Here is a 23948-nt window from a genome sequence, read left to right on the forward strand (position 1 = left end):
AGAGAGAGAGAGAGAGAACCGACTGACTGACTGAGACTGAAGAGGTTTTGATTCCAACAGTGTCCAGATACTGGTTTAATGGAAGGTGGAAATCCTGTGTCAGTGAGCAGCAGCAACTTGCTGGTGTGCTGTGAGGATGATGCTGGTGGTGATGATCCGTGCTGTGGTTTTAATTCACGGCCCCATGGAGAACAATCCGTGACCTCCCGTTTCCTCTTGTGGTCAGAACCAGGTCCCTGGAAGGCAGTGCAGGCGGATCCCGGCGGGTCAGCTGTGGCGACCGGTACCTCGCATCCGCGCTCGCACACCCGCCTGCGGGGCAGGGGCGCGGCGCTCGATTTCCTTCCCTGCCTCCGCGGGTCGTGTGCGCATGCTCGGCCTGCGGGTGCGCTGGCTCGGCCTCAGCGGCTGCAGGCCACTATGGGGCACCTAGCGCCAGGAGCGCAGGGAGTGGCGCGGTGAGAGGTGGCCGGTGAGTACCGCGGTATGGGGCTCCGCAAGAAGAGCGCCAGGAACCCTCCGGTGATGAGCCACGAATTCATGGTGCAGAACCACGCGGACATGGTCTCCTGCGTGGCCATGTTCTTCGTGCTCGGGCTCATGTTCGAGGGTACCGCCGAGATGTCAATCGTGTTCCTCACTCTGCAGCACGGCGTCGTCGTTCCTGCGGAGGACCTGCTGTCGGGGTCCAAGACCCTGTACTATTACGGGGTCAAGGACCTGGCCACCGTATTCTTCTACATGCTGGTGGCCATCATCATCCATGCCACCATTCAGGAGTATGTGCTGGATAAGATCAGCAGGAGGATGCAGTTCACCAAAGCGAAACAAAACAAATTAAACGAGGCGGGGCAGCTGAGTGTGTTCTATGCTGTGTCTGGTATCTGGGGCATGATCATTTTGACATCCGAGAACTGCCCTTCAGACCCCACTCTCTTGTGGAGGGCTCATTCCCACAACATGATGACATTTCAGATGAAGTTTTTCTACATCTCACAGTTTGCTTACTGGTTCCATGGTTTTCCAGAGCTCTACTTCCAGAAAATCAGAAAGCAAGACATCCCAGGTCAACTCATCTACATTGGTCTCCACCTCTTTCACATTGGGGGAGCGTACCTGCTGTACTTGAACCACCTGGGGTTGCTGCTGCTCATGCTCCACTATTCTGTTGAGTTCCTTTCCCACATGTGTGGTCTGGTTTACTTCAATGATGAGCGCTACCAGAAAGGTCTGTCTCTGTGGGCCGTTGTATTTATTTCAGGAAGACTTTTGACACTGATTGTCTCAGTGGTCACAGTTGGCCTTCACCTGGCTGGACCTCAAACTCAGAATATCGATGCCCTTTCTGGAAACGTTAATGTGTTGGCGGCTAAGATCGCTGTTCTGTCCTCCAGTTGCAGTATCCAGGTGTACATAACATGGACATTAACTACCGTCTGGCTTCAGAGACGGATAGAAGATACTAACATTCACCCCGTGAGGAAGAAGAAACGATTCAGATCTAGAAAAGGAACAGAAAATGGAGTGGAGAATCCTAACAGAGTAGATTATCCCCCAAAGCGGAAAGAGAAATCTTCATAATGAGTGGCTAGCTAATTGAGTCTCTTCTCCAGAGGAATCGACTCTTTACTATGTGCTTTTTCTGTGCTGGCGATGTTTTTGTCTTTCGAATATTGTTTGCTCCGTGAATATTGCTACTGTGTTGTTTAATGTATTCTTAAGGCTTTGGAGCATTAGGAGTGGAAGAAAAAATATGAATAAAGTACTTACCCTCAAAGTACTGTCAAAATAGTTAGGGATCAACACCATATTTTGTTTAGATTTTTACTGCAAATATTTTCCAAATGATTTTTTGATGATGACTACAGAATTGTGCATATAAGTAAAACAATTTCACACCCTGCTGATCCTTACTGAGTTGACAAGATCGTGATAGCGAAGTTGTTTTCTTAATATTCTCTTGCAGGATAGAGTGGAAAATCTGATAAAGGTGGAAGCCAAATCAGTATTACCTAATTGTTAAGATTATTACCTTTTGAATTTACAGCTGAGAAAATATTTGTAAAACCACCAAAATAATCATGTTTGTTATTTTAAAGGTAGTAATTGTTAGTGCTACATCTCAATTAAAGAATCAAAATATGACTAGATATCATGTATGAAGATTTATTGACAGTTATTGAACTGAAGTGTCTTTAATAAATATGACCATATTACTGAAGATGTAAGATCATTCCTGTCCATTTTAAACACTTGTAAATGAAATCTCACAAAATTAAATATTTCTGATAAAAGAAAACAGATTTACTCTTATTCTCACTGTAGATTCATAAATTTGGTAACAGCAGCATATCAGAAAAATATTTGATCTATAATCTGTTTTGAAAAATAGTGCTTTATTTGTCTATATAAAGAGAATGTCTGCTAATTAATACAATTAATTGGGAAAATATTTGTGTATTAAACTTCATTTGAATGAAGTGAACCAATAGATTCATGAAAATTTTAAATGATGTTATTATAGCTTTATTTTGATCTTTAATTGGGAAACATCTATACAGAACAAACTTTTTGGTTATATATATGCATGTATGTGTATAATTTGTATCTTTACCAGGGGCCAATAGGAATAATGAGCTGTAGAAAGTAAATAATTGCATGTCTTCCCTCAATCCCCCATGTTGATTTCCATGCTATGAGGTTCTTAGGTTTTCAAGGGTGTAGTAACTGGGAGGTTACTACAAGGGTGTAGTCCTGGAAGGACTCAGGATGAAGGCCATAGTACCATGCTGGGCTGAGGCTGCACATTTCCTGCTCTTCTATGGTTTCTCCTCATGTCTCTCTGCTTTTGATAACCTTTTAGGTGTGTTAAAGATTCAGTTTTTCAAAAACGAGTTTCTTAAAAATTTGAACTGGTATAACATCTCAGACTACAGATAGAACCAACACTTATTGGAAAACTTTCTTTTCTCCTCTTCCTGCCTTAAAAGATAAGCAACAAAGTAAGATTTCTTTCTTTATGGATATAGAACTGATTATTTTTATCCCCTTTTCTTCTTACCTTGAGGTGTTGATAACATATGCTCTGAGTTGCAAAGTAACTCACATTTTAATCAGCTGTTGTACAACTATAAAACAAATTTTCAACTTTTTACATGACTCAGAACTTATATTCCTCATCTTTAAAGCATCTAGCCTGTTACTTGTAACCCCACTCTTTGTAACAGATTTCTTATGTAATTAGGCACTTAATTTTCAAACAATTAAATGCTAATATGATTCAAACTGGAATGGGTTTACGGGCAATTTTTTGTTTCACTTAACTACTACTGCCAAAACACACACACACACACACATACACACACACAGACACACACATACACACACCACAAATGTGATTACAGCATTAAATAATTTTGCTAAGATTTTCTTAGCTTTCTCCCCCTCAAGTTAACTTTCCCTATGGCAGCCCCTGATTATCCTAGTCTAGGTTTGATTTCTTTAGTGGTGTGATAGGAAGAAAGAGAGAAAACCTGAAATTCAAAGAACACTGTGGTTTATTAGACACATTTGATGAAGATAATATGAAGGCCAACATTAGCATTAGCTAATGTCATGAAAGCTCAAATAGCTGACTTAGCATGAAAGGCTACAGAAGCCTTAAGATATTTTGATAATTGAATTAAAACATTCTGTTCTGATGTATTGATTTAGATGTTTTAAATTTAATGCTTAAATAAAACTGAGATATAGGTTTCCTAGAATAAATTCAAGACAAAATATGGTTCTGCTAGAATTTAACTAAACGTTTATCCCATTTTTCTTAACACATAATATAGATATGTCACTGTCTTATGGAGAAAATAAGTTTTAGGTGTTACTATTCTCCAGTTGTCAGTATAAGTCTCCATCTCCATTCAGTAAGAAAAGAGTTAGAAAACATCACTCATCACCTTCCCTCTGCATGTTTATCTATATGAGAACAATGCAAAGCCACTGTAGTTTCTCCTTGTAATGCATTCAAGAAGATTGCAGTTATCAATGTGATAATTTAACACGTTCTTGAAAAAGCAATTCTGATAGGCTTTTAATTTAGAGAACTGGATTAGAGTTTTCAATTCTCATTCAATAGGACTGAGAATCTTTTATATGAAGTAAAAAAAAAGACTTTTTAACATATCGCATGTCTCTTTTGTGTGTGTATGATGTGTGTATGCGTGTGTGTGTGTATTATATGTGTGTGCTCTATGTGTAAATACATAGTAAATATAGGCCTGTATGTGCCAATGTGAACATGGAAGTCAAAGGACACCCTAGGTCCTCAACTTCCAGCTTATTTGAGCCAGGGTCTCTATGTTATTTGCTGATGTGTCTCTTTCAGCTTTTGAGCTGTCTCCTGATTCTGCCTCTCATTTTGCCATAGGATCACTGGATTACAGCATTAGTATTATTGCAGCTGGCTTTACTTGGGTCCTGGGTGTTCAAACTTAAGTTCTCTCACTTGTGCTGCAAGTGCTTTACCCACTGAGCCATCTCTACAGTCCTTGGCACAACTTTAGAGGAAATTCTTAAAGGGAAAGTATTCCTGAGGATGTGTCATGTGGAGTATGTTTGAACTTGTGTGCTTGCTTTATGGCACAGATTGCCTTCCAGTTGGGTGACCAGAACTCAGGCACATAGAGAAAGGTGACTTGCACAATTGGAGAGAAGAGGCTGTTTGGGAGAGTAAATGGAGGTGGCTGGTTTTGGTGACATCAGAGTGTATGACCAGGGATTTCATCCTCTGACCTCCTGAATTTCTCTGGACTTAGGAATCATCTTTTCATTTCAGACTTTCAATCAAATTTACCTTCTGTAAGGCCCTACCTCCACAGTAGAACAGAGCAGTGCCTGCCAATTACCCTTAATTATATAGAAAGATTTTCCTGAATCCTTCATCCAAATTCAGACATTTCTAAAACACTAGATTGTAGTATCCTTATGGTCATTCAGACAACTGACAGTCTAGATTTTGCTTTTTAAATTACTCTAAGGAGGTCACATTTTGTTAGTGTGGAATGCATCAAGGATTAAAAGAATCTGAAGTTGGTCACCTGTGTTTTTCTGTGTGCTGTCAGGAGTCATCTTGTGTTTTTGTCCTACAACATTATGTAAGTTAGTTTTGTTTTTTTTCATTTTCAAATCTCAAAAATACCTTGATGTGTAACCTGTGGAAGATTTCAGGGATATTTATATAGCTGAAGATATTTCAATGGAATGCAGCATCTGGTTAAATGTTTACTCTAACTAAAAATTAGACAAATGACTTCACATCTTTGATGTGTATATGTTTTTGCCAGTATAAGAAAGGTGTATGTCACCGATGGCTACTTCATAATTCAGGCATATTATCAACTTTAAGCTAAGGACAAATTAAAAACCTAAATTTCGCCACTGGCAGATCATATCAGTGAACAGAATCAGGAAACAGAAAACAAAATAATTCAGTAGTGACTAGTTCAAATTTCTTCTAAACTATTGTGTGCTTGCAATCCTTATTGCTTAATTAACTACAAAAAGCAGTTTCCTTTTATTTCATCCTTAAAATGAACAAAACCATAAAACTTCAAGTTGCCAAAGTTAACACAAATACTGAAATGTAGCTTACGAACTTTGAACTACACTGATATATATTTTCGGACCCTGAAGTTACTTATATCTTTATAAATAATGGCAAAAAATGAAGTCAAGGTTAATCCCCTCCTGTAACTTCTTAGCTGGGTGAATTATGAAAACGACTTCAAGGTTCTAAGTAGTGGATCACAAGTCACTAAAGTGACAATATTTATCATTCTAAAATGCTGCCATGAAGATTAATCATGTATACACAATGTCATAGCTTCCTTGTACATTTCTGTACATAAATTTTTCATATATTCAGATATTTGTTCTGTGTATATGTACACCACCACTTAAAATATGCTCTACATTTGAGCCTCTGGTTACATTTACATATATGAGTATTGCACATATTTAAATACACTTAAATAATTTTGTGTATTTCTGATTTATTCACTTTAATAGGCTCTATTTTAAGGTAGTTTTATGTTCATACTAAAACTGAAATTATAGTAAAGGTATTGTCGTATTTCCCTGTCTGATACACACAACTTCCTCAGTTATCAATAGTTGGCACCATTAAAGTACCTTTTAAAAAATTCAATAAAATTATATTGACCCATCATCACCAAAAGTCAAGTTTATATTCTGGTTCACCTAAAGCTTTGTATAGTCTATGAATTTGACAAATTGTAAAAATAATCTGCTATTATAGTGTTAATACACTTTTATGCTTTAAATTTCTTACAATCAATTCCCCCCCATCCTGTAATTTTTTAAGCATTATAAAATGTATTTATTTTTACCTCCCTTCCAGGTGAAAGCCAATTAAAATTCAATATAGTGAACTAGTTCTCAAATATGTGAATTTTTGTGGAATAAATAATCTACATTACAGATACATATGTCATTACTATTAAATGTGTAGAAATTTTTTGAGTAACCACATCCTAAACATGAGCTGTATTTTATATATGGTTTACAGAAAATATAATCATCAATGTAAATGCAGTGTTTAAGTCATGCATTGAACAAGTCATCTAAGGAACAGGTATTCAGGGAGGAAAAGAAAATTATCTCTTAGCTGTGGAGCCTCCTTCCAGATAGAAAAAAAAAAAAGCAGAGTTAAATAAAGGACAAGGGAAACTCACTAATGAATGATATGGAAAGAGGAAGACACAGCAAAAAGCACCAAAATTACACCTTAGTGATGTCAGGGAAGGTTGGCTCAAAACAAAGGGAAACACTGCACAGTGTCTCAGAGACCAAAGCAACAGTATTAAGAGCATGAAGATACAGATTCTGTTAAAAAAAAAATAATGAGAGTGCCTTAAGAACTTCAGACATATTCATGGATGTCACTGCCATAACATGAGGTCAGTCTCAGATGCGTGATGGGGAATCCCAGGACAGTTGCCATAGCCAGAGAAGAGATTAGGAGGTTAGGATTTGCCATATGCTGTTACAAGTATGTTCTCAACTAACATTCCTGTGAAGTGGAGCAGCAGTGTGGTTGAAGAAACTATGTATGTCCTTTTCCCTATGGAATATGGTAACAAGAATGTATAGTCAGAACTGTTTCTTTGTTGGTTTTTTAGGGTAGGAGAGATGAGGTTTAAGGGTTGCATACTGAAAAGAGATGAGATGAGGGAAAGGCTGCAGGGTGGCAGCCACACTGCATGAGTCCAGGAAGAAATGCATAGGTGACATGAATTGTTGGTTTGAAAAAGTGTGTGTGTGTGTGTGTGAGTGTGTGTGTGTGAGAGTGTGTGTGTGTGTGTGTGAGTGTGTGTGTGAGAGAGAGAGAGAAGTATACATGTTTGTATGTGTGCATATGTGTGCACATGCATGTACAAGCCTGAGGTTGATATTGGGTGTCTTCCTCTACTGCTCTCCACTTTATTTTTTGAGACAGGGTCTCTCATTGAACCTGGAGTTCACTGATTGGGCAAGATGAACTGTCCCATAGGCCCAGTGGTCCTCCTGCCTCTGCTTCCTCAGCTCTAGGATTATAGGTGTGGCCCAACACAATTGGGTTTTTATGATGCTGGAGCTCTAAGCTCAGGTATTCTCATGTTTGTGCAAGAAGCACATTACTGGTGTAACCAACTTTCTAGCCCCCAAAAGGACATTTTTTAATTATTTTAAATAAATGTCAAGTTTGGACATTGTCCCAAATCTTTCAGAATGTCTATACAAAACATATTTCTGAAATATGTATATGCATAGATCTTTGTTTTGTTTTGCTTTATATTTTTATATAGTTTATTTTATTGTTTAAAACCAAGCAGAATTATTAGTTTAGACTTGCCCCCTTTTACCCATTGTTTTATATTTCAGAAAAGTAAAACAAGGAGCATGTTTGACTAGGGTTTGCAATTGGTTACTATCTGGTTAACTTATTGAAAATCACACCTCAATACAGGGTAGGGAGGATGTCTGTGAGTTAATTAAACAATGTGTCTCTGCCAGCACAAGGTAATTATTCCAAAAAAAAGTCACCATTCAAAAGGTTTCACAAACATTTGAGAATACAATTTACTCAATTAATTAAAACCAAGCTCTTCTCCCACTATTTGTAAACCCTAGGGCAAAATTTATAGTTGTTTGAAGTCCTCTTACATTCACAAAATGTGGATTGTGTTCACTTTGTTCAACAGTAAACTTATTTCACATTTTAAGATTTTAATGTCTTAATTAAGAAATAATTCTAGTATTATGTAAGTTCAGCTCATTTTTTTGTCTGTGCAGCGGGCCACTTATTCAGCCAAATTCAACCACCCACTTAATACGTGTAGATGTTAGTGGAAACTAGTTCAACCAAGCAATTATAACCTCAGAACCCATACAAAAATTTTAATCACAAAATAGAATTTTGAATTTTGTTACCACGATGAAATTGGGATTGAGTATACTCTATGAAACACACAGTGAAACTGAGTAAACCTACTGTCTTCAATTTTCCAGTAGAAATCTACAAGTCTATAAGACAAATTATTTTGTTTAGTTTCTGATATCTTTAAAATACCTATAATAAATTCTGAAGCAATATGTGTAACCTGTTGCTAAGTCTGTCACTACTGGGGCAGGGAAGGTACAAATATACCCACAAAGATGTTATCAACTTGAAATCCAGCAAATGATACATGCCAATAGGTAGCCATTAGATGCTTGAAATCATATTAAAAAGTAGTATACTGTATGACTGGTGAGACGGCCCAGTAGGTAAAAGCATTTGCCTTGGAATCCTGATGATCTGAGTTTGATTCCCAGAACCCAAGTAAAGATGGAAGGAGAGAACCAACCCCCCCCCATATTCTTCCTCTGATCTCTGCACACCACATAGTAAGCATGTGCAGATACATACATACACACACATAAATAATAAAAAGTTCAGTTTCAAAGGTAATATACCTCTAGTTGTAATGCATAAGTATGTTTTGTTATTTAGTCTTATGTTTCTAATTTTCTTTCATCCCTATTTAAAAAGAAAATTTTCATAATGACTTTAAAGATAGCAGTTTTTAATTAGATTTTGATAAAACAGCCACTCTGAACCTTTATTTCTCTTTTTTTATATGACTGTGTCTGTGTGTGTGTGTGTCTGTGTGTGTGTGTCTGTGTGTGTACGTGATTGCACATGGGGCACAATTGAGGCAAAGGATTGCTCATCAGGAATCTTCCTCCTTTGCTCTTCCAGGTTATTGACTGAGGAATGCCTCTGAATCAAAACAGAGCTCACTGAAACCTAATCCCCTGTCTCTGCCTTCCAAAGCTTGAGTAACCATCATGTCACTATATTCACCCATCCTGCATTTATATGTGTTCCAGGGATCCAGAATTTGGTACTCTTGCTTCCTAGGAAAGTACTTTAACAGCTGAGCCAATCTCCTTAGCCCCTAAGCCTTTGCTTGTTTTTAATCAAAATTTCTCCTTTCTGCTCCAAGTCTCATTACTATGAGAAATAACAGAACTGTTATCAATAAAAAGGAAAAATAAAAATCTTGTTGAACTTTTTATGCAATGTAAGTATCCATGTCAACAGTATTTAAAAGTATCAACCTTAAAACTTCCAGGAAGTTGCTGGGTATGGTAGTGCATGCCTTTAATCCCAGCACTCAGGAGGCAGAGGCAGGCAGCGCTCTGTGAGTTTGAGGCCATCCTGGTCTACAGAGTGAGTTCCAGGCCAGCTGAGGCTACAGGGAGACCCTGTCTCAAAAAGACCAAAAAAAAGAAATATATATATATATATTAATTCATTATTTGACAATTTCATACACACATACAATATGCTTTAATCATTCCACTTCCTGTTCCTCCCTCCCTCCCTCCCCTTTGCACATACTCCTCCTCCCATAGTCATGTCTTTTTTTTTCATACCCCACTGAGTCCAATTTGTGCTGCCCACATACTTATGGTTATGGGCCATCCACTGGGGCATTGTAGGCATACTAGAGAACATATCCCTAAAGAAAACTGACTCTGCAGCCATCAACTGGCAATAGTTCCTCAGCTAGAGGTGGGACTGGGGTGTCTGTCCACTTCCATGCTGGAACATTGACTTCATCGTGAGTATATTAGCAAACTTAAAATACCGTGAATACAGGGGTGGAGAGACGGCTCAGAGGTTAAAAACACTGGTTGTTCTTGCAGAAGACCTGGGTTCGAATCCCAGCACCCACATGGCAGCTAACAACTGTCCACAACTCCAGTTCCATGGGATCCAACGATTTCTTCTCTTCTCCATGAGCATTGCACAACACAGGTGCACTTACCTACATGCAGGCAATACAAGCATACACATAAAATAAAAATAATAAATAAAATATTTAAAAAATAAAATACACTGAATATAATTTTCCCATTTGGCAATATATTAAAAATTATATCATGATCATAGCATTATAGAATATTCAACTGAAATACACAATTCATGAATAATTCAGTTTCAAATGTCTGAAAAAGTCATGTTAGTCAAGTGAATGAAAGAGAAAAGTGCATGAACATGGACAAAAAAACATGGTAAGGGATAGTTCTAGTGCACCTTTGAGAAGACTTAAGAAGTAACTGGTCATAACGCATGGGATTCCACAGGGAGTCAAAGTGGCTTTTACTTGAATCTAATCTAACTTTGGTGACAATGAAACTTACAGGAGATCAAACTAATATGCTATGATTTTTGTTGCTGAATCCATTCAAATTCTGATGTCATTGTTTTTTCAAAATAAAAATGATATATGATCTGATTATTACTAGCCATAATCAGTTGCACTCGGATCCTTGGCACCTGTGTATGTCTATAAAGTCATCGGGTAGATTTTCAATGGTAATATTTATCATCTCTACTAATTAACATGATGTAAATTTTTATGTTTCCTCCTCAAATATAATACAGTTTAAAAAATTTGTTGATTTTTTTTGTGTGTGTATATCACACAGAACATCCCAAACCATCTTATTCAACTATACACCCACTTCCCAGATGGCACCCTCCCATAGCCTCCCTCCCCTCCACTAGAGCCCTTATACTCTCTGTTATCCCTGCTACTGTCCGCTGTGTGGTGGCACCCCCAGCCATTCCCCACTACTTGTCCATCTGGTGACTCTAATCAGCCTATCTAGAAATCTTTGTTTTAGGAAGGTCATCAGTTCCTCATCTAGCAGCAATCAGTTGTCAATAATCCCCTAGATAAGACTGGGGTCTGCTGTTCATTTTCCCAGTTCTATGCTGGGTTACTATCTGGGAGTCCTTTGGGCCACCCTGGCCAACAACTCAAAAGAAGGTATCTCCTATCTGGCATTGTTGCTTGTTATGTAGCCTTTAGCTATATATATGGACTCTTAAAAATTATATTGGCCCCTTTAGTCTTTGGTTATACTTTCCTTTTGGGTGTTTAAGGCCATACCTAAAAATTTTATAGCCACTTTTTGAAAGAGCTGTATCTTTGCTCTGAAAACTGTTTTTGAGCATATTAAAGCTGTAATGATATGCTTCTTCTAAAAAAATAAATAATCATATTTAAAAAATGTAGGAAACAGCATATTTTAAAATGAAATGGAGATCTCCTTTAAAGGGTAAAAACATTATCTCTTACAGGGTTTATACTGAGTTCGATATTGTATAACTGTATTAATTCAACTGTGAAACTAAAAATTTACAGCCACTTTTGAAAGAGATGTATCCTTGCTCTGGAGTGTGTTAAAGCTGTAATCCAATGCTCCTTCTAATCATGCGGTTATTGAATTTTAAAAAATTAAAAAAAATAATTCTTCAAAGCAAAAAAAGTAAACATCTATTAATTTTATCTGCAACTGTGAAAAGTATATGTCAAAATAAATCATAAATACATAAAAAATGATAAATGAGTCTCAGCAGCCAAAATAAACTCAGCTTAATTCTTAAAATACTTCTTGAATGTTTAGTATGTTTCAAACTTGGTAGTATATGGTGGAGTTCCAGTAATAACAGTCCACACAGTGGCGAGAGTTTGCAAATCGGCAGCTGTAAGTGTCCCAGTGGCCTTGCACATGCCCTGTTGGAGGAGCCCAGTAGTAGGATGAAGCAAGTACACACAGCCTAGTGTGCAGACACATAGACATGTACGCGTCATTCAAAAAGGAAGCATTAATGTGCCTTCAAACGGTCAGTAAAGGTTGCTGGTGAAAATGGCACAGCTCTCACTCAGGACATGACAGCCCATGGCAGAGAAAGAGACAGTGCAAAGAACAGCTGGCACCAACTTGACATTATTAAAAGAATATATTTGATCTAGTTTTAGAGCATAGGGGAAAAATACTTCTTCCAAAAGATGTCAGACTAGAGAAAGGTTCTCCCAGGACATCTACAGGAAAGTCCCACCTTGCTCTCCACTGGGTCAGGCTGACAGAATGACCTGCTCCCCTTCCAGGAGCATTTTAAATTCACAATGCTGCTGGCCAGTCACATTACAGTGTCAACTATGACTGATTTTCCTTTCTGAGGAAATGCCATTTAGTCACATTCTTTTCAAGGTTGTTAAGTGGAAAAAACATGATTTCTCATTGCCTGCAAGAAGGCTTGAAGAATGCTCCCGCTCTTGCCTCTCCCTCCCTCCCCTCATTGACAAGTATTGCCTAATAAAACAGTTTGCTAAATGATTAAATAAAAGATATGGTTGAAACAGACTAAAATGTTTTCCATTCAAAAAGTCAAATTTGACCTTGAAATGATTTTATTCAGGATAATGGGGGAGCAAGAGCTTTTCTTTGTAATTCCTTTTTGCATCTTTGGGAAGAAAGATACTCATCAAATTAGAAAATACATAAGAAAGAAATCTTACTCTGCATTTACATTGTTATTACAAAATGCATATTTTACTTTACAGAATCATTCCTAGGGTGTAGAATAGTTCACCTTTTGATGATTGTAGTACATTGTGAGTTTTAATTACTTGAAATTATTAAACTTTATTTCTCCTGTAATGTATTGTCTAAGAATATGGAAGACAAAATGGGCTGGTAACAGGCTTCTTCAGGAATAGTGTCACACAACAGCGAAAAATTATCAAAGATTCAAGAGCATAGAGAGTAGAAGAGTAAAAAAAAAGAATAATACAAAGCATCAAATAGAACTTGTAATAAAAATTCACATTAACCAGTATCCACTTAAAGCTTCATGATCTAAAGTCTCTATCAAAAGATAAAAATTATTGAGTTAGTTTGAAAAGATATACAATAGTTTACACTGTTTTTCACAAGCATATGTATAATATAAAGAATCAAAATGTTGAAACTAATTGTAATTTATATAGTGTAATTTCTATAGTGTAAATTTATACAGTGTAATTTATACATTGCAAATTATATAGACTGTGGCTGTATTAATAGATGAAAAAGACATTAAGGAAAACAGGTTTTAGTGGCAATTTATATGCAGACTAAACAGCAATCAGGAAGATATAACCATTTTAACCTATTATGTGAATCTAGCTTTAAATTTTAGCTTTTGCCCCAAGTTCTCTAAGCACAGAATTTCTAATGAATTTAGAAGAAAAGAAAATTTTCATAGACAATACATTGATTAGTTCACGTGTTGCTAAGAACCTCAGACAATTATGGAACACACAGAGATTAAGACTTTAAGACATGACACTAAGAACATATTGCAAATGGCAGTCGAATTGTATTGAATTGTAATGCACAGTGGACACAGCTGGCTCTGCAGGGCACTCACAGAGCTTTGGCCTTCAGTGGCCTTGACAGTTCCTATTCAAGGGCTTTGCTGAGTCAATTGTACATATTAATTCCTGTGCTGTTTTTTCAGTGTCTGAGATTCAGGATAAGAGAATTTTTGTACCCAACTTTCAGAGAGATCTATGCAAACACATGCACTCTTTGCTTAAGTTTCTCTCTCACCAAGTGTGTTAGTTCTCAAAAAATACATCACTACACAAGTGAATTTATAATGCATTTTTTTCGTCTTTCAAGTAATAGGTAAAATTCTTAACTACCAATTTATGTGTGTTTTCTGGACACACATACACAATTATCTTTGTGTCTAGTGAACAAAATATATATTTAGTCAAGGAATGATTGCAATACAAATTGTCCTACCAAAGAGTAGAATAAACTTCTTAAAGCAATAGTGTAAAGTTCAAACTCATTTTTTCTGGAAATAATTACTTAGAAGTAGTTTAACTTGTCTTCCCATACTGAACTCTGAATGGAATATTTGAATTATTAATTCATTTACAAGAAAAGTTCCTAAAAGAACCTGAAGAATTAAGATTGTGAAATTCAGCTTTCCGATAACAAGAAGCTTCTCTCGGTTCCATCCAACTCTCTCCCTCACCCATGAAATGGGTATTAAAACTTTGTGACTGGTGATCTGCCTACCAATAACGCATTAGCCATTTCTAGGCATGAGGAGGCTCATGGCAATCCACAGGGCAAGACAAGATGACAATCTGTCATGAAATACATTACTCTGCTCCTGATGTCCACCAGATTTTAAAAGTATCTTAACACAACTATATACACAATGAAGCAGGTCCCATCTACAAGACTGATTTCATGATATTAAATCCAAAAAATTTTCTTTTGTCCAAAAGGGGACTTATTCTCTTCAAAATCACTGTGCTATCTTTAAGAATATGGATGGTACTGGAGGGATGTCTCAGTGTTTAAGAGCACTGGCTGCTTTCGCAGAAGACCCAGGGTTAAATCCCAGCAGCTAACAACTGCTAATAATAGCTAATAACTCCAGTTTCAGGGGATCTGACTCCCACTTCTGACCTCCACAGGCACTGTAAGACATGGTGCACTTACATATATGAAGTCATAACACTCATACACATAAAAAATAAAATAAAATAAAACGATGGACAATGCTAAAATTAAAGTGATTTCATTACTTCAAGATATTGTCCTTGCCTCTAAAAGAGAAAAAAATCATAATTAAGAAGAAAATTCAATTGCTGTGAACATGGAATTTGTAAGATATGATTAATTACCAACTTGAATTAACATATAAACATTGTGTATGCTCCTGTGTTGTATGACTTTTCATAGGGAAACATGAATAAATATGATTGCGTTCTGGATATGGCACTGACAACAGAACAACGAAATGATTCACTCAAGTCTAATAGTGAACTTCTGAGTCTATTGGGGCTACTTACAGATGTATAGGTGAGGAAGCAGATACTTATAGATACACAGAAGACTCGGAGACAGTATTGGGTAGGCATGTCCTCTGAGACAGTCGCTCTTCACCCACTCAGTCAGCTTTAGTTGCATGGGGGGTGGGGGTCTAAGGATGGATACAGAGGACGCTGGGAAGTGGGGAAAGGGTCTCCATCTTGATGAGACAACAGCTAGAAAACAGACAGACTGTGGGCGGGGCACCAGTGCAAGGTGCTGGCAGCAAGGATCTCAAATCTTAGCCAAGGTCTAGAAAATGGACCTCATGGGAGTTCATGCTTTTATAAGTCACCCTTTCCTGGACATCATAAACTATACAAAAACTCAAATAGAATGTATTGTGTCAGTTTTTGTCACTCTGAGTTAGGACCCCATGACCCTGGGATCCCAGAGAGCACCGCGGATCTCTGAGGGGGAAGTTTGGTGCAACAAATTCCGTGTAGTATGGCTGTATACTTGATAAACTGCAGGAGTTCAGGAAAAACAATGGGGAAGTGGGCTTTGGAAAATGTTCCAGTTTCAATGGTGCTTGGTGAGCCGATCAAAAGGGAGTTGGGTTCAGAGTCCCAAATCCCAAAGGCATTCAGTTCAGTAACATGACTGATCCTGAAGAAGCTGGCGGGAACCCAAGAAAGAGTGTGGGCAATCCCCAAATGCTTAATGGGGCATTACATGGGTTATAGGATAGATAGTAAAATATGTAACTAAAATGAGGCTGGCCAAGCAGACACAGATGGACTCAAAGAGGGAAATCCTTGGGAGGCCACCATCCTGTAAATGGTGTAAAATAGCTCAGTTGCTTGAGAAATAAGGGTCATAGCCACATATGTATGAAAATTCTTTAAGGATTGTGGAAAGTGTAGTCAAAATTTTACAAAACTTGGAAGCAAAAAGGGAACCCAGAGAGGTGGCTTGGCTGCTTCTATGCATAATAAAAGACTTGTCTGAGGCAGTAGCCTCAGGGGAGGCTGACAAGCCATAGGAGTTACTGGCAAATTCCCTTTTAGCCTTAGAACTTGCAAATAAACCACAGGAGAGAGAAAGAAAATGGGAAATTTTTAACTTACTTAAGGTTAGAGGACCAGAAGTCAAAAGACCCAGAGAAAAAGACAGATAGTAGTGAAAAAAGAAATGACCTAGAGATAAAAATAGCTAAAGACGCCCCTCAGATTCAACCTTTAATACAAAAAGAGAAAAAAAAAAATCATGTTTCAATGTGCTGATAAAAGCCTTAAAAATACTGTAGTTTGCAGAAAATATTCCACACTGGAGCTGTTAGGATTAAGAAAGACTTTCAAACAAGCAATTAAAGAGCCCCTCACCATGTGACTTGTGAGGGTATGGGACGTGGGAACAAATGATATTAGTTTAAGTCCTTCAGAACCATCGCAGCTGAGTTATATAACTACCCATCTGTCTTTGAGACATAGCCTGATTAACCTAGACCAATACAGGGGGGAGCAGTCCTTAATGAAATGGCTTGTGCAAGGTATTAAAGACACATGGTCATCACCAATGGAGACTTCCATGATTATCAGGGGCTGGAGGACTATTGTTGTGCCCAGAGAATGGATCCCCAAGAATTACCACAGAGTCCAGAGAGCATGCAAGAACAAAGAGTCTTTATTCAGGCTTAAGCTCGGATTCTTAGACCAAACTAACATAGTAGGTTCGTCTGAGAGCCCCCATTGCAGGGGGAGGGAGCTTTTCATAGGTTTCAGACAAAGGGAGGAGGGGAATAACAGAGTTATATTTCGATTGGTCCAAAAAGCCTGTGCCAACATACTTTCGAATTGATTGGTTACAGTCTTGGAAGCCTCTCATTGGTGGGTGCTGCCCTCAGGGCTGTGGAATGTGCTGACTGTTATCTTCAGGGCTAGAGGACCCTGTTTATTCCTTATAAGGCCTCAAACCTGCCCGGGTACCCTGGACATGCCCGGGCTTGCCTAGTCTATGACCATGAGACATCACGAAAATAGAGGAATCAACAGTCAAAATGGAGACGATGCAGTTTGTCCCTCTGGTTCCCTCAAGCCAAGCAATTTACAGAAGTGAAAAGAGCAGTTAATCCTAAATAGGGGCAGGGGTCTCGGGCGTCTGGGGGAGGGGGCCAAGGAGGAGGGTTCCACACTATAGAAGATGGTCAGATGTTACTGAGTGAACTAGGTATAAGGAAAGCAACATCTGACACCCAGTTCTCTAAGCCAGATAGGGCTGTGTTCAAAAGTGATATAAAGGCAAGCTTAATGAACAAGGACTTTGAGAATGGTATGGAACTTCAATGGTTTTGCTAAGTCCCTTAATGGGACAGGATCTTTGTAAAGCAAAGGAGGTTTTGGCACATCTAAGTGACTCAAACCAGCAAGTAAAACGTGTCTTTAAATAATAGAACCATCCACAAGAGATATAAAAATACAAGGCAGAAAAATAGGTCTGTTTGGGTTATTTAAAAACAAATATGGCAAAATTTACATCGAGCCCAAGTTTGTACAGAAAAAATTGACAAAAACCCAAATTCTGTACTAAGGAGTTTCTGGAAGGCTTTAAAACCTGAGGAACAGTTCACAAAAGACATACAGAGGATAAAAACTGCCCCAGGGGTGGTTAAGGATCCCAAAAGATTAAACAAGGTACATTTCTATCTAAAGAAAAGCTATACTAGGAGTGAAGGCAGTTTTTCCCACCAGGGTCTCCCCCCAAGAAGCCAATTATGGTCAATGGAGAGACAATGGATATGGATAAAGCCAGGAGGCAGACCCAGGGCCTTCCTGACTCAGTGAACCAACAGGTGCAGCAGGGACAAGAGGGACCGTCTGCCTCCCTAGCCTAGTCTGCAGGGTCAGACAACTTGAGCCAGCACCCATAAGTGTATCAAGGATATAACAATACAAAGAGGCTCCATGTAAAATCCCCAGAATGTGGAATGAGTCCAAATGGATAACTAAAGATAATAAAGAACTAACCAAGCTAATGTCTCTTATCCATGTTATGGTACCAATAGAGAGCTGTTGAAAAAACAATTAATACAAATGGATAAAATCTTTCCACACTGTGTTGGACCTTGTCCACATTTGTTTTACAGATATGAAACCCATTTAGAGATATCAAGTATACCTGAAGAAACAAAGGCCAGCTATAGCTGTAAGATTCTTGGAAGCTTTATGGTTGGGTAAGACACAAGTAATACCCACCAGGATGGTAGGGAAAAGCCTACAACACCTAATCATGTATGAAAATAAAAATGAAACCTCCCAAAACTGTACAACTGTTAGGGAAAAATTACAGTACCAGGGGTGGGTTGTCCCCTATGAGCTGTTGGCCAGAGAGATCCAAGAGGTCCTCAAATTAACTAAGATTATTGCTACTAATATCAGTGTAGGTCAGTAAGGCCATGTTGCTGAAGACACTGCATGTGAGTGCAGGAGGAAGAGAGATGAAGCCAAGACTAAGCTGAAAACTCCATGCCACTGGATGGATTGCTTTCATAGCGCCAGAAGGCACTATGCAGATGGTTGGGGGAGAAAGCACCCCTATGATTCTGCTCTACGACGGACCCCACATGCTGCACACTATTGACATGCCTGCTGGTGCAATAATGACTCGACTAACAAATGTACAATCGATAAAATTTCTAATTCTATAAGGCCCGCTCCTAGGTGTGGAACACACATCTGGTCCCATAGACTAGGCCAACCTCCTGTGTCAGGGAAGGCTGTAGGCCCCAGTGGGAAAGCTGCTGCAAGTATTCTGTTTGATAAATATGGTATATCTGCTGGAGTATCTTCTGGGCATTTATATTTACATCCATGTTTGTTTAGATATGTCTGCTTCTTTCCATTTGTCTCTATAGTAGTGGAGACACCACTGAAATGGATCAACAGCCACATGTTCAAAATGAATGATGGGGAGGCCCAGGAGTCCAATATCTCACAACAATGAAAGAAAAAAAGATTGTCCTGCATCTGTCACCCCCTCCAAGGTTCAGAGATCCTCTCAGGAGATTGGCAAAAAGATTTTGAGAGCTGGAGGAAGGGGTGGAGTGTTGGATAGGCATGTCCTCCAAGACTGTCACTCCTCCTACCCAATCAATCAGCTTCAGTTGCGTGAGGAGGAGGGTCTAAGGATGAGTGCAGAGGATACTGGGAAGCTGGGGGAAAGGTTGCCATCTTGGCAAGACAGCATGCAGATGATTGGTGGACTGAGGGCAGGATTTCAAAGCTTAGCTGAGGTGTATAAAATGGGACCATGGGAGTTCATGCTTTTGTAAGTCACCCTTTCCCAGATGTCATAAACTATGCAAAAACCCAAATAGAATGTCAGTTTTGTCAATTTGCATTAGGACCTAGTGACCCTAGGAGACCTGAGAGCAAGTGCAAGTATCTCAGGAGGGAATTTGATGCAACAGGCAGCTGACTCATTAAGCACCCACCATAGCATGCATGATGACCCATGAAAGCAGAAGGTCAGGGTGTCTTCTCTCCCCATAAGCTCTTATTGCTAATACAACCTTGGTAAGAGGCCTTGTGAATGTTGTAAGCCTTTAAACTTTTTTTAATATTTCATTCGTTATTTTTATTTTATGTGTATGAGTGAGTGTATTGCCTGCATGTATGTAAGTGCACCCATGTCGTGCAATGCCCACAGAAGTCAGAAAAGGGCATTGAATTCTCCTGAACAATAGTTACAGATAATTAATTATTAGTCATCATATGGGTGCTGAGGACCGAAACAGGGTTTTCTGCAAGAGCATCTAGTGCCCTTAACTGCTGAGTCATCTCTCCAGCTTCCAATCTTTCAAGCTTTAGGAACTTCTGATACTGGTGAGCTGTTTACTTCTTGACTCTTCTGAATTTCACCTGTTTCCACAGTCTTAGCTAGAGTCCTTTCAAAACAAAACAGAATGCTTTAATTTGGAGGAAGATGTTAGAAAACAACATGTATATGTATGCGTGAATGTAAAGTAATATGTATACAACAGGTATTTACGTAGACAGTAAGTAGACTTCAAAAGGATTGTTACTATGTTTCCTGTAGAATATTTCTTTTATTTAATAGTAAGGGCTTTTTCTTATCATAATAAGTGTTTGAGAATACAAATGCTATCTTTTTAGTTTAGTGATAGAATCAATATATTTCCACTATAATATCAACATAATGTTTTGATATTACTCACATGTAACAAACTGATAAATAACTTGTGAGATACACAATACAATGTAGTAAGTTGTCTTAGGAAATGAAATAAACATGCTATCATTGATTTTTAAATTCCATGTTAGTTTATAAGAAACTATAATAAGTCCATCATATGATTAGATTATTTATTAGCATAGAAGAACATTGTATAATAATGTCCCAAGATAGTAAATAACAAATAACTCTTATTGTGATAGATTGTAAGCAAGTTTTGTATTTATATCATGTTAGATACCACCTTTTCTCATTTTTTAGAATTCTGGTCCTTTAATGTCTAGATTCCAAAATGTAAATGAGTGGTCCTCCATTGGATATGACTGGCAGAAGTAAGAACTAGTTATATACGTGTGAAATTGTGATGAGACATGAATGCTGCTCAGGGTCTCTGCAAATTCCCATTTTCCTGTTGCACTTTCAGACAGTGTGCAGTGTGAGATCCCAGACCATTTTCCCAATCATGTTTTTCAAAACCTTTAAATTTTGTCCTGGCAGATATCTTTTGTGATGGCATTCTGAGCCTTAAGTGACAATCATCATGCTCTCCATAAACCCTGTTCTCTACATGTCTGTATAAGCCCCAGCTTCCTAAATAAATTCTTCTGCTTCATAATGTTCAGTGCAGCTCAGTTTGTGATATTCCACAGGATGACAGATGTAATGCTTAGACCTTAATGGCCAGTATTGAAAATCTCTATTACAGGGATAAAGTAGCTATGCAGCTTCTAAGTGCTTTTAAAGTTTGTGGAAAACTCAATGCAGGAAGACTCATTATCTGAGTAAGAACCATCAATATGATTAAAAAGCTACTGCCAGTTGGACCTAGTGATACAAACCTATAATCCCATCTATGCAGGAATTTGAGGCAAGATACTCTCAAGACTGAAACCTTGGCTAAAGAGCAAATGCAAGGCCAAGCTGAGCAATTTAGTAAGATCCTGTCCCAATTTTAAAAGGGCTTGCTATAGATCTTGGTTGTAGATCATCTGTCTGAGGCTCTAATTTCAATGATGAGGAGGTGGATGGGAAGAGAAGATAGAGAGGGAGGAGAAAGAGGAGGAGGAGGAGGAGGAGGAGGAGGAGGAGGGGGAGACCACAGAGGCCACCAAAATGTAAAGTGTTTTACTTAATGACCTAAATGAATATATTTATTCCTTAGTAGACTTTTGCTGTTTTACCTTTCAGGAGAGTGCGTGAAGTGGTAATATTCTGATTGGCAGCAATCATACCATTGTGAATATCAAATCCACAGCTGTATTTTCTACTGAAGTCATTTTCTACTAAAGTACATCCATTTTAATGTACTTTACTGAATTTTTTTATGCTTACATCTAACTTCTGCTCATCTGTCCAAACAGAGATAAATTTTCATCTTTTGGTCCAGAAAACATTTATTTTTAGGATTTTATGTGTATGAACATTTTGCCTGCGTGTCTGTAGTGCATCACATGCATGCAATGCCCACATAGGTCAGAAGATGGCTTTGCATTCCCTAGAACTGGAGTTAAGGACTGTTTTTAACTTCTGGTGCTGGGAAATGAACCTGGGTCCTTTGGAAGAGCAGTAAGTCCTCTTAATCACTAAAACATCTCTCCAGCCCTGAGACAACATTTAAAATTTTAATTTCTTAAGTGTAATGTTAGTTTTTCTTTTGGAAAAATAAAATTTTTAAAAAGATGTGTCCTTTGCTCAAGTAAATATCTGTATTCCACTAAGATGAACATCTTTGAATGATAAGATCAACCCTTTTCTATCAGCATAAATTCTATGAGTTCTTTATCACAGAGTATATGTAGCATAGCACTTTACATGTGAATATCTTTTTTTCCATATGATTAAAATCAAAATAATAGTTCAGTTTCAAGTAAGGTGGGAAACACGGGTGTGAACAGAACACCATTTTGGGTGAAACAGAAAAGCCATGGTCATGGTATTCTCATTGTATAGACCTGTAGGACCAATTATTGCTATGGTAAGAATAATAACAGAAGGACAAAGTTTTGTTTCTTCAACAGGAGGTTATTATATTCCTATTACAAGTACATGAATGATTATACAAACACATTTGTATATCAAAATAAAACTGTAATATTTTTTTTAAAATTTTAATCATTCCATATATTTCATAAATGTTCATAACAATCATATATAGAAGAGCTAATTACACTTACATAATCAGATTCGTTTGTATTTTATTTCTTTTCAGAAACTTAGTCATTCCGACTCTATGTTGAAGCAAAGAGTACCCTTCTGCCATGTTTAGCAGCATTCCTCCCAATGATGCTGGCATTTGGCTCTAAAGCATCTTCCATGAGCCACCGTGAAGGAGAATGTGACGGCAAATGAAAGCTGAAGCAGGAGACAAAGACCAGGGTAACACAGTGTAGACACTGAAGTTCATAAATTCACAGACTGGTGTGTTTAAAAGGCACCCAGAAACAAACACAAGATGCTGTGGAACGCAGAGCTGTGCTCACACCGTTGTCTAGGTCAGGGCTATCAAACCAAAGGTCATCTGAGTGAAGGGAATGACGAGCAGTTGAAGGGTCCTGCTGAAATTGGAAACTACAGATCTGTCCCCTTGGCAGAGTTATATAATTTTCTCCAACAAAGCCCAGCAGTCCAGAAGACGGAAAATGTTTGTGATTAGACAGAACGAGGTTGGAAGTTGGATTGTACAGATCCAAGCAGACAAGAGCCAGGAGAGCAAGTGGATTAGGTTGAACTGACAAGAAACAGGCAAGGGATAGATTTCATTAGGAAAGGAAAGAGGCCTACTGTGAAGGACTTAAAATTTATTTCTGTACAGATGACTCTACACCCTACCTATGGCCTTTGGAACATTTTTATATAGGAAAAGCGATGTGTTAATTGGTAAAGAAGTTCTGAGTGCAATACTGGTGCTCAAATAATGGAATTTGCACAAATAGAGAGGAATAAAATGAGAACATTGTCAGTCTTCCTGGAATACACCATTGCAATGAGATATTTAGATGATGTTTTAATTAAGCCAATATTGTTATCCTTAAAATACTGAAATCCTATTCATTCGAGTAATGAAGTGTTGTTTATTCACAGACCAATCCAAATGAATATGCTGCAGTGGTGATGGAGGTGATTCAGCCACCAAGGGTCCTCCCATGCGTTGTTCTCTTGGAAAAGTTTACAGCATCTGGCTTTGATGAACAGAGAGACTGAGCATGTTCCACCAAGGTATTTAAATGATTAACCCTGAAACCGGTATAATTCAGGTTTCCTTATTATCTATTAGCTGAAAATCAACTTAACAAATTGAAAGACAACTGGGAAAGTTAGTTATATGTGGTGCGTGTATGTGTGTGTGTGTGTGTGTGTGTGTGTGTGTGTGTGTGTAAAGAAGAGGAAAAGTACTGATCTTGGTAGCTATCATCATTGTCTGCCACAGTAGAGCATGACAGAGACACTGTTGAAAGACAGGAATTGCTATGAAAATGATT

General features: G+C 38.1%; 1 protein-coding gene and 1 long non-coding RNA gene across 3 annotated transcripts in view; one reads left to right on the forward strand and one right to left on the reverse strand.

Annotated features, from left to right (window-relative positions):
* Positions 1–344, reverse strand: part of LOC103743604 — a 4660-nt gene extending 4316 nt beyond the window's left edge. The window contains exon 1 of one of the 2 annotated variants that reach the window (XR_607673.3): positions 32–344. This is a non-coding gene — a long non-coding RNA (uncharacterized LOC103743604). Of the gene's footprint in view, positions 1–27 lie in introns of both variants that reach the window. The other variant, XR_003851423.1, reaches the window with a different exon arrangement.
* Positions 345–452: 108 nt separating this feature from the next.
* Tram1l1 (translocation associated membrane protein 1 like 1) lies at positions 453–3241 on the forward strand. The gene has a single exon (XM_008844965.3). It carries the CDS (start codon positions 487–489, stop codon positions 1579–1581), a length of 1095 nt encoding a protein of 364 aa, XP_008843187.1. The 5' UTR covers positions 453–486; the 3' UTR covers positions 1582–3241.
* The last annotated feature ends 20707 nt before the right edge of the window (positions 3242–23948 follow it).

Source organism: Nannospalax galili, unplaced genomic scaffold (genome assembly GCF_000622305.1).
Source record: "Nannospalax galili isolate Female #2095 unplaced genomic scaffold, S.galili_v1.0 scaffold960, whole genome shotgun sequence".
Classification (NCBI taxonomy): domain Eukaryota; kingdom Metazoa; phylum Chordata; class Mammalia; order Rodentia; family Spalacidae; genus Nannospalax; species Nannospalax galili.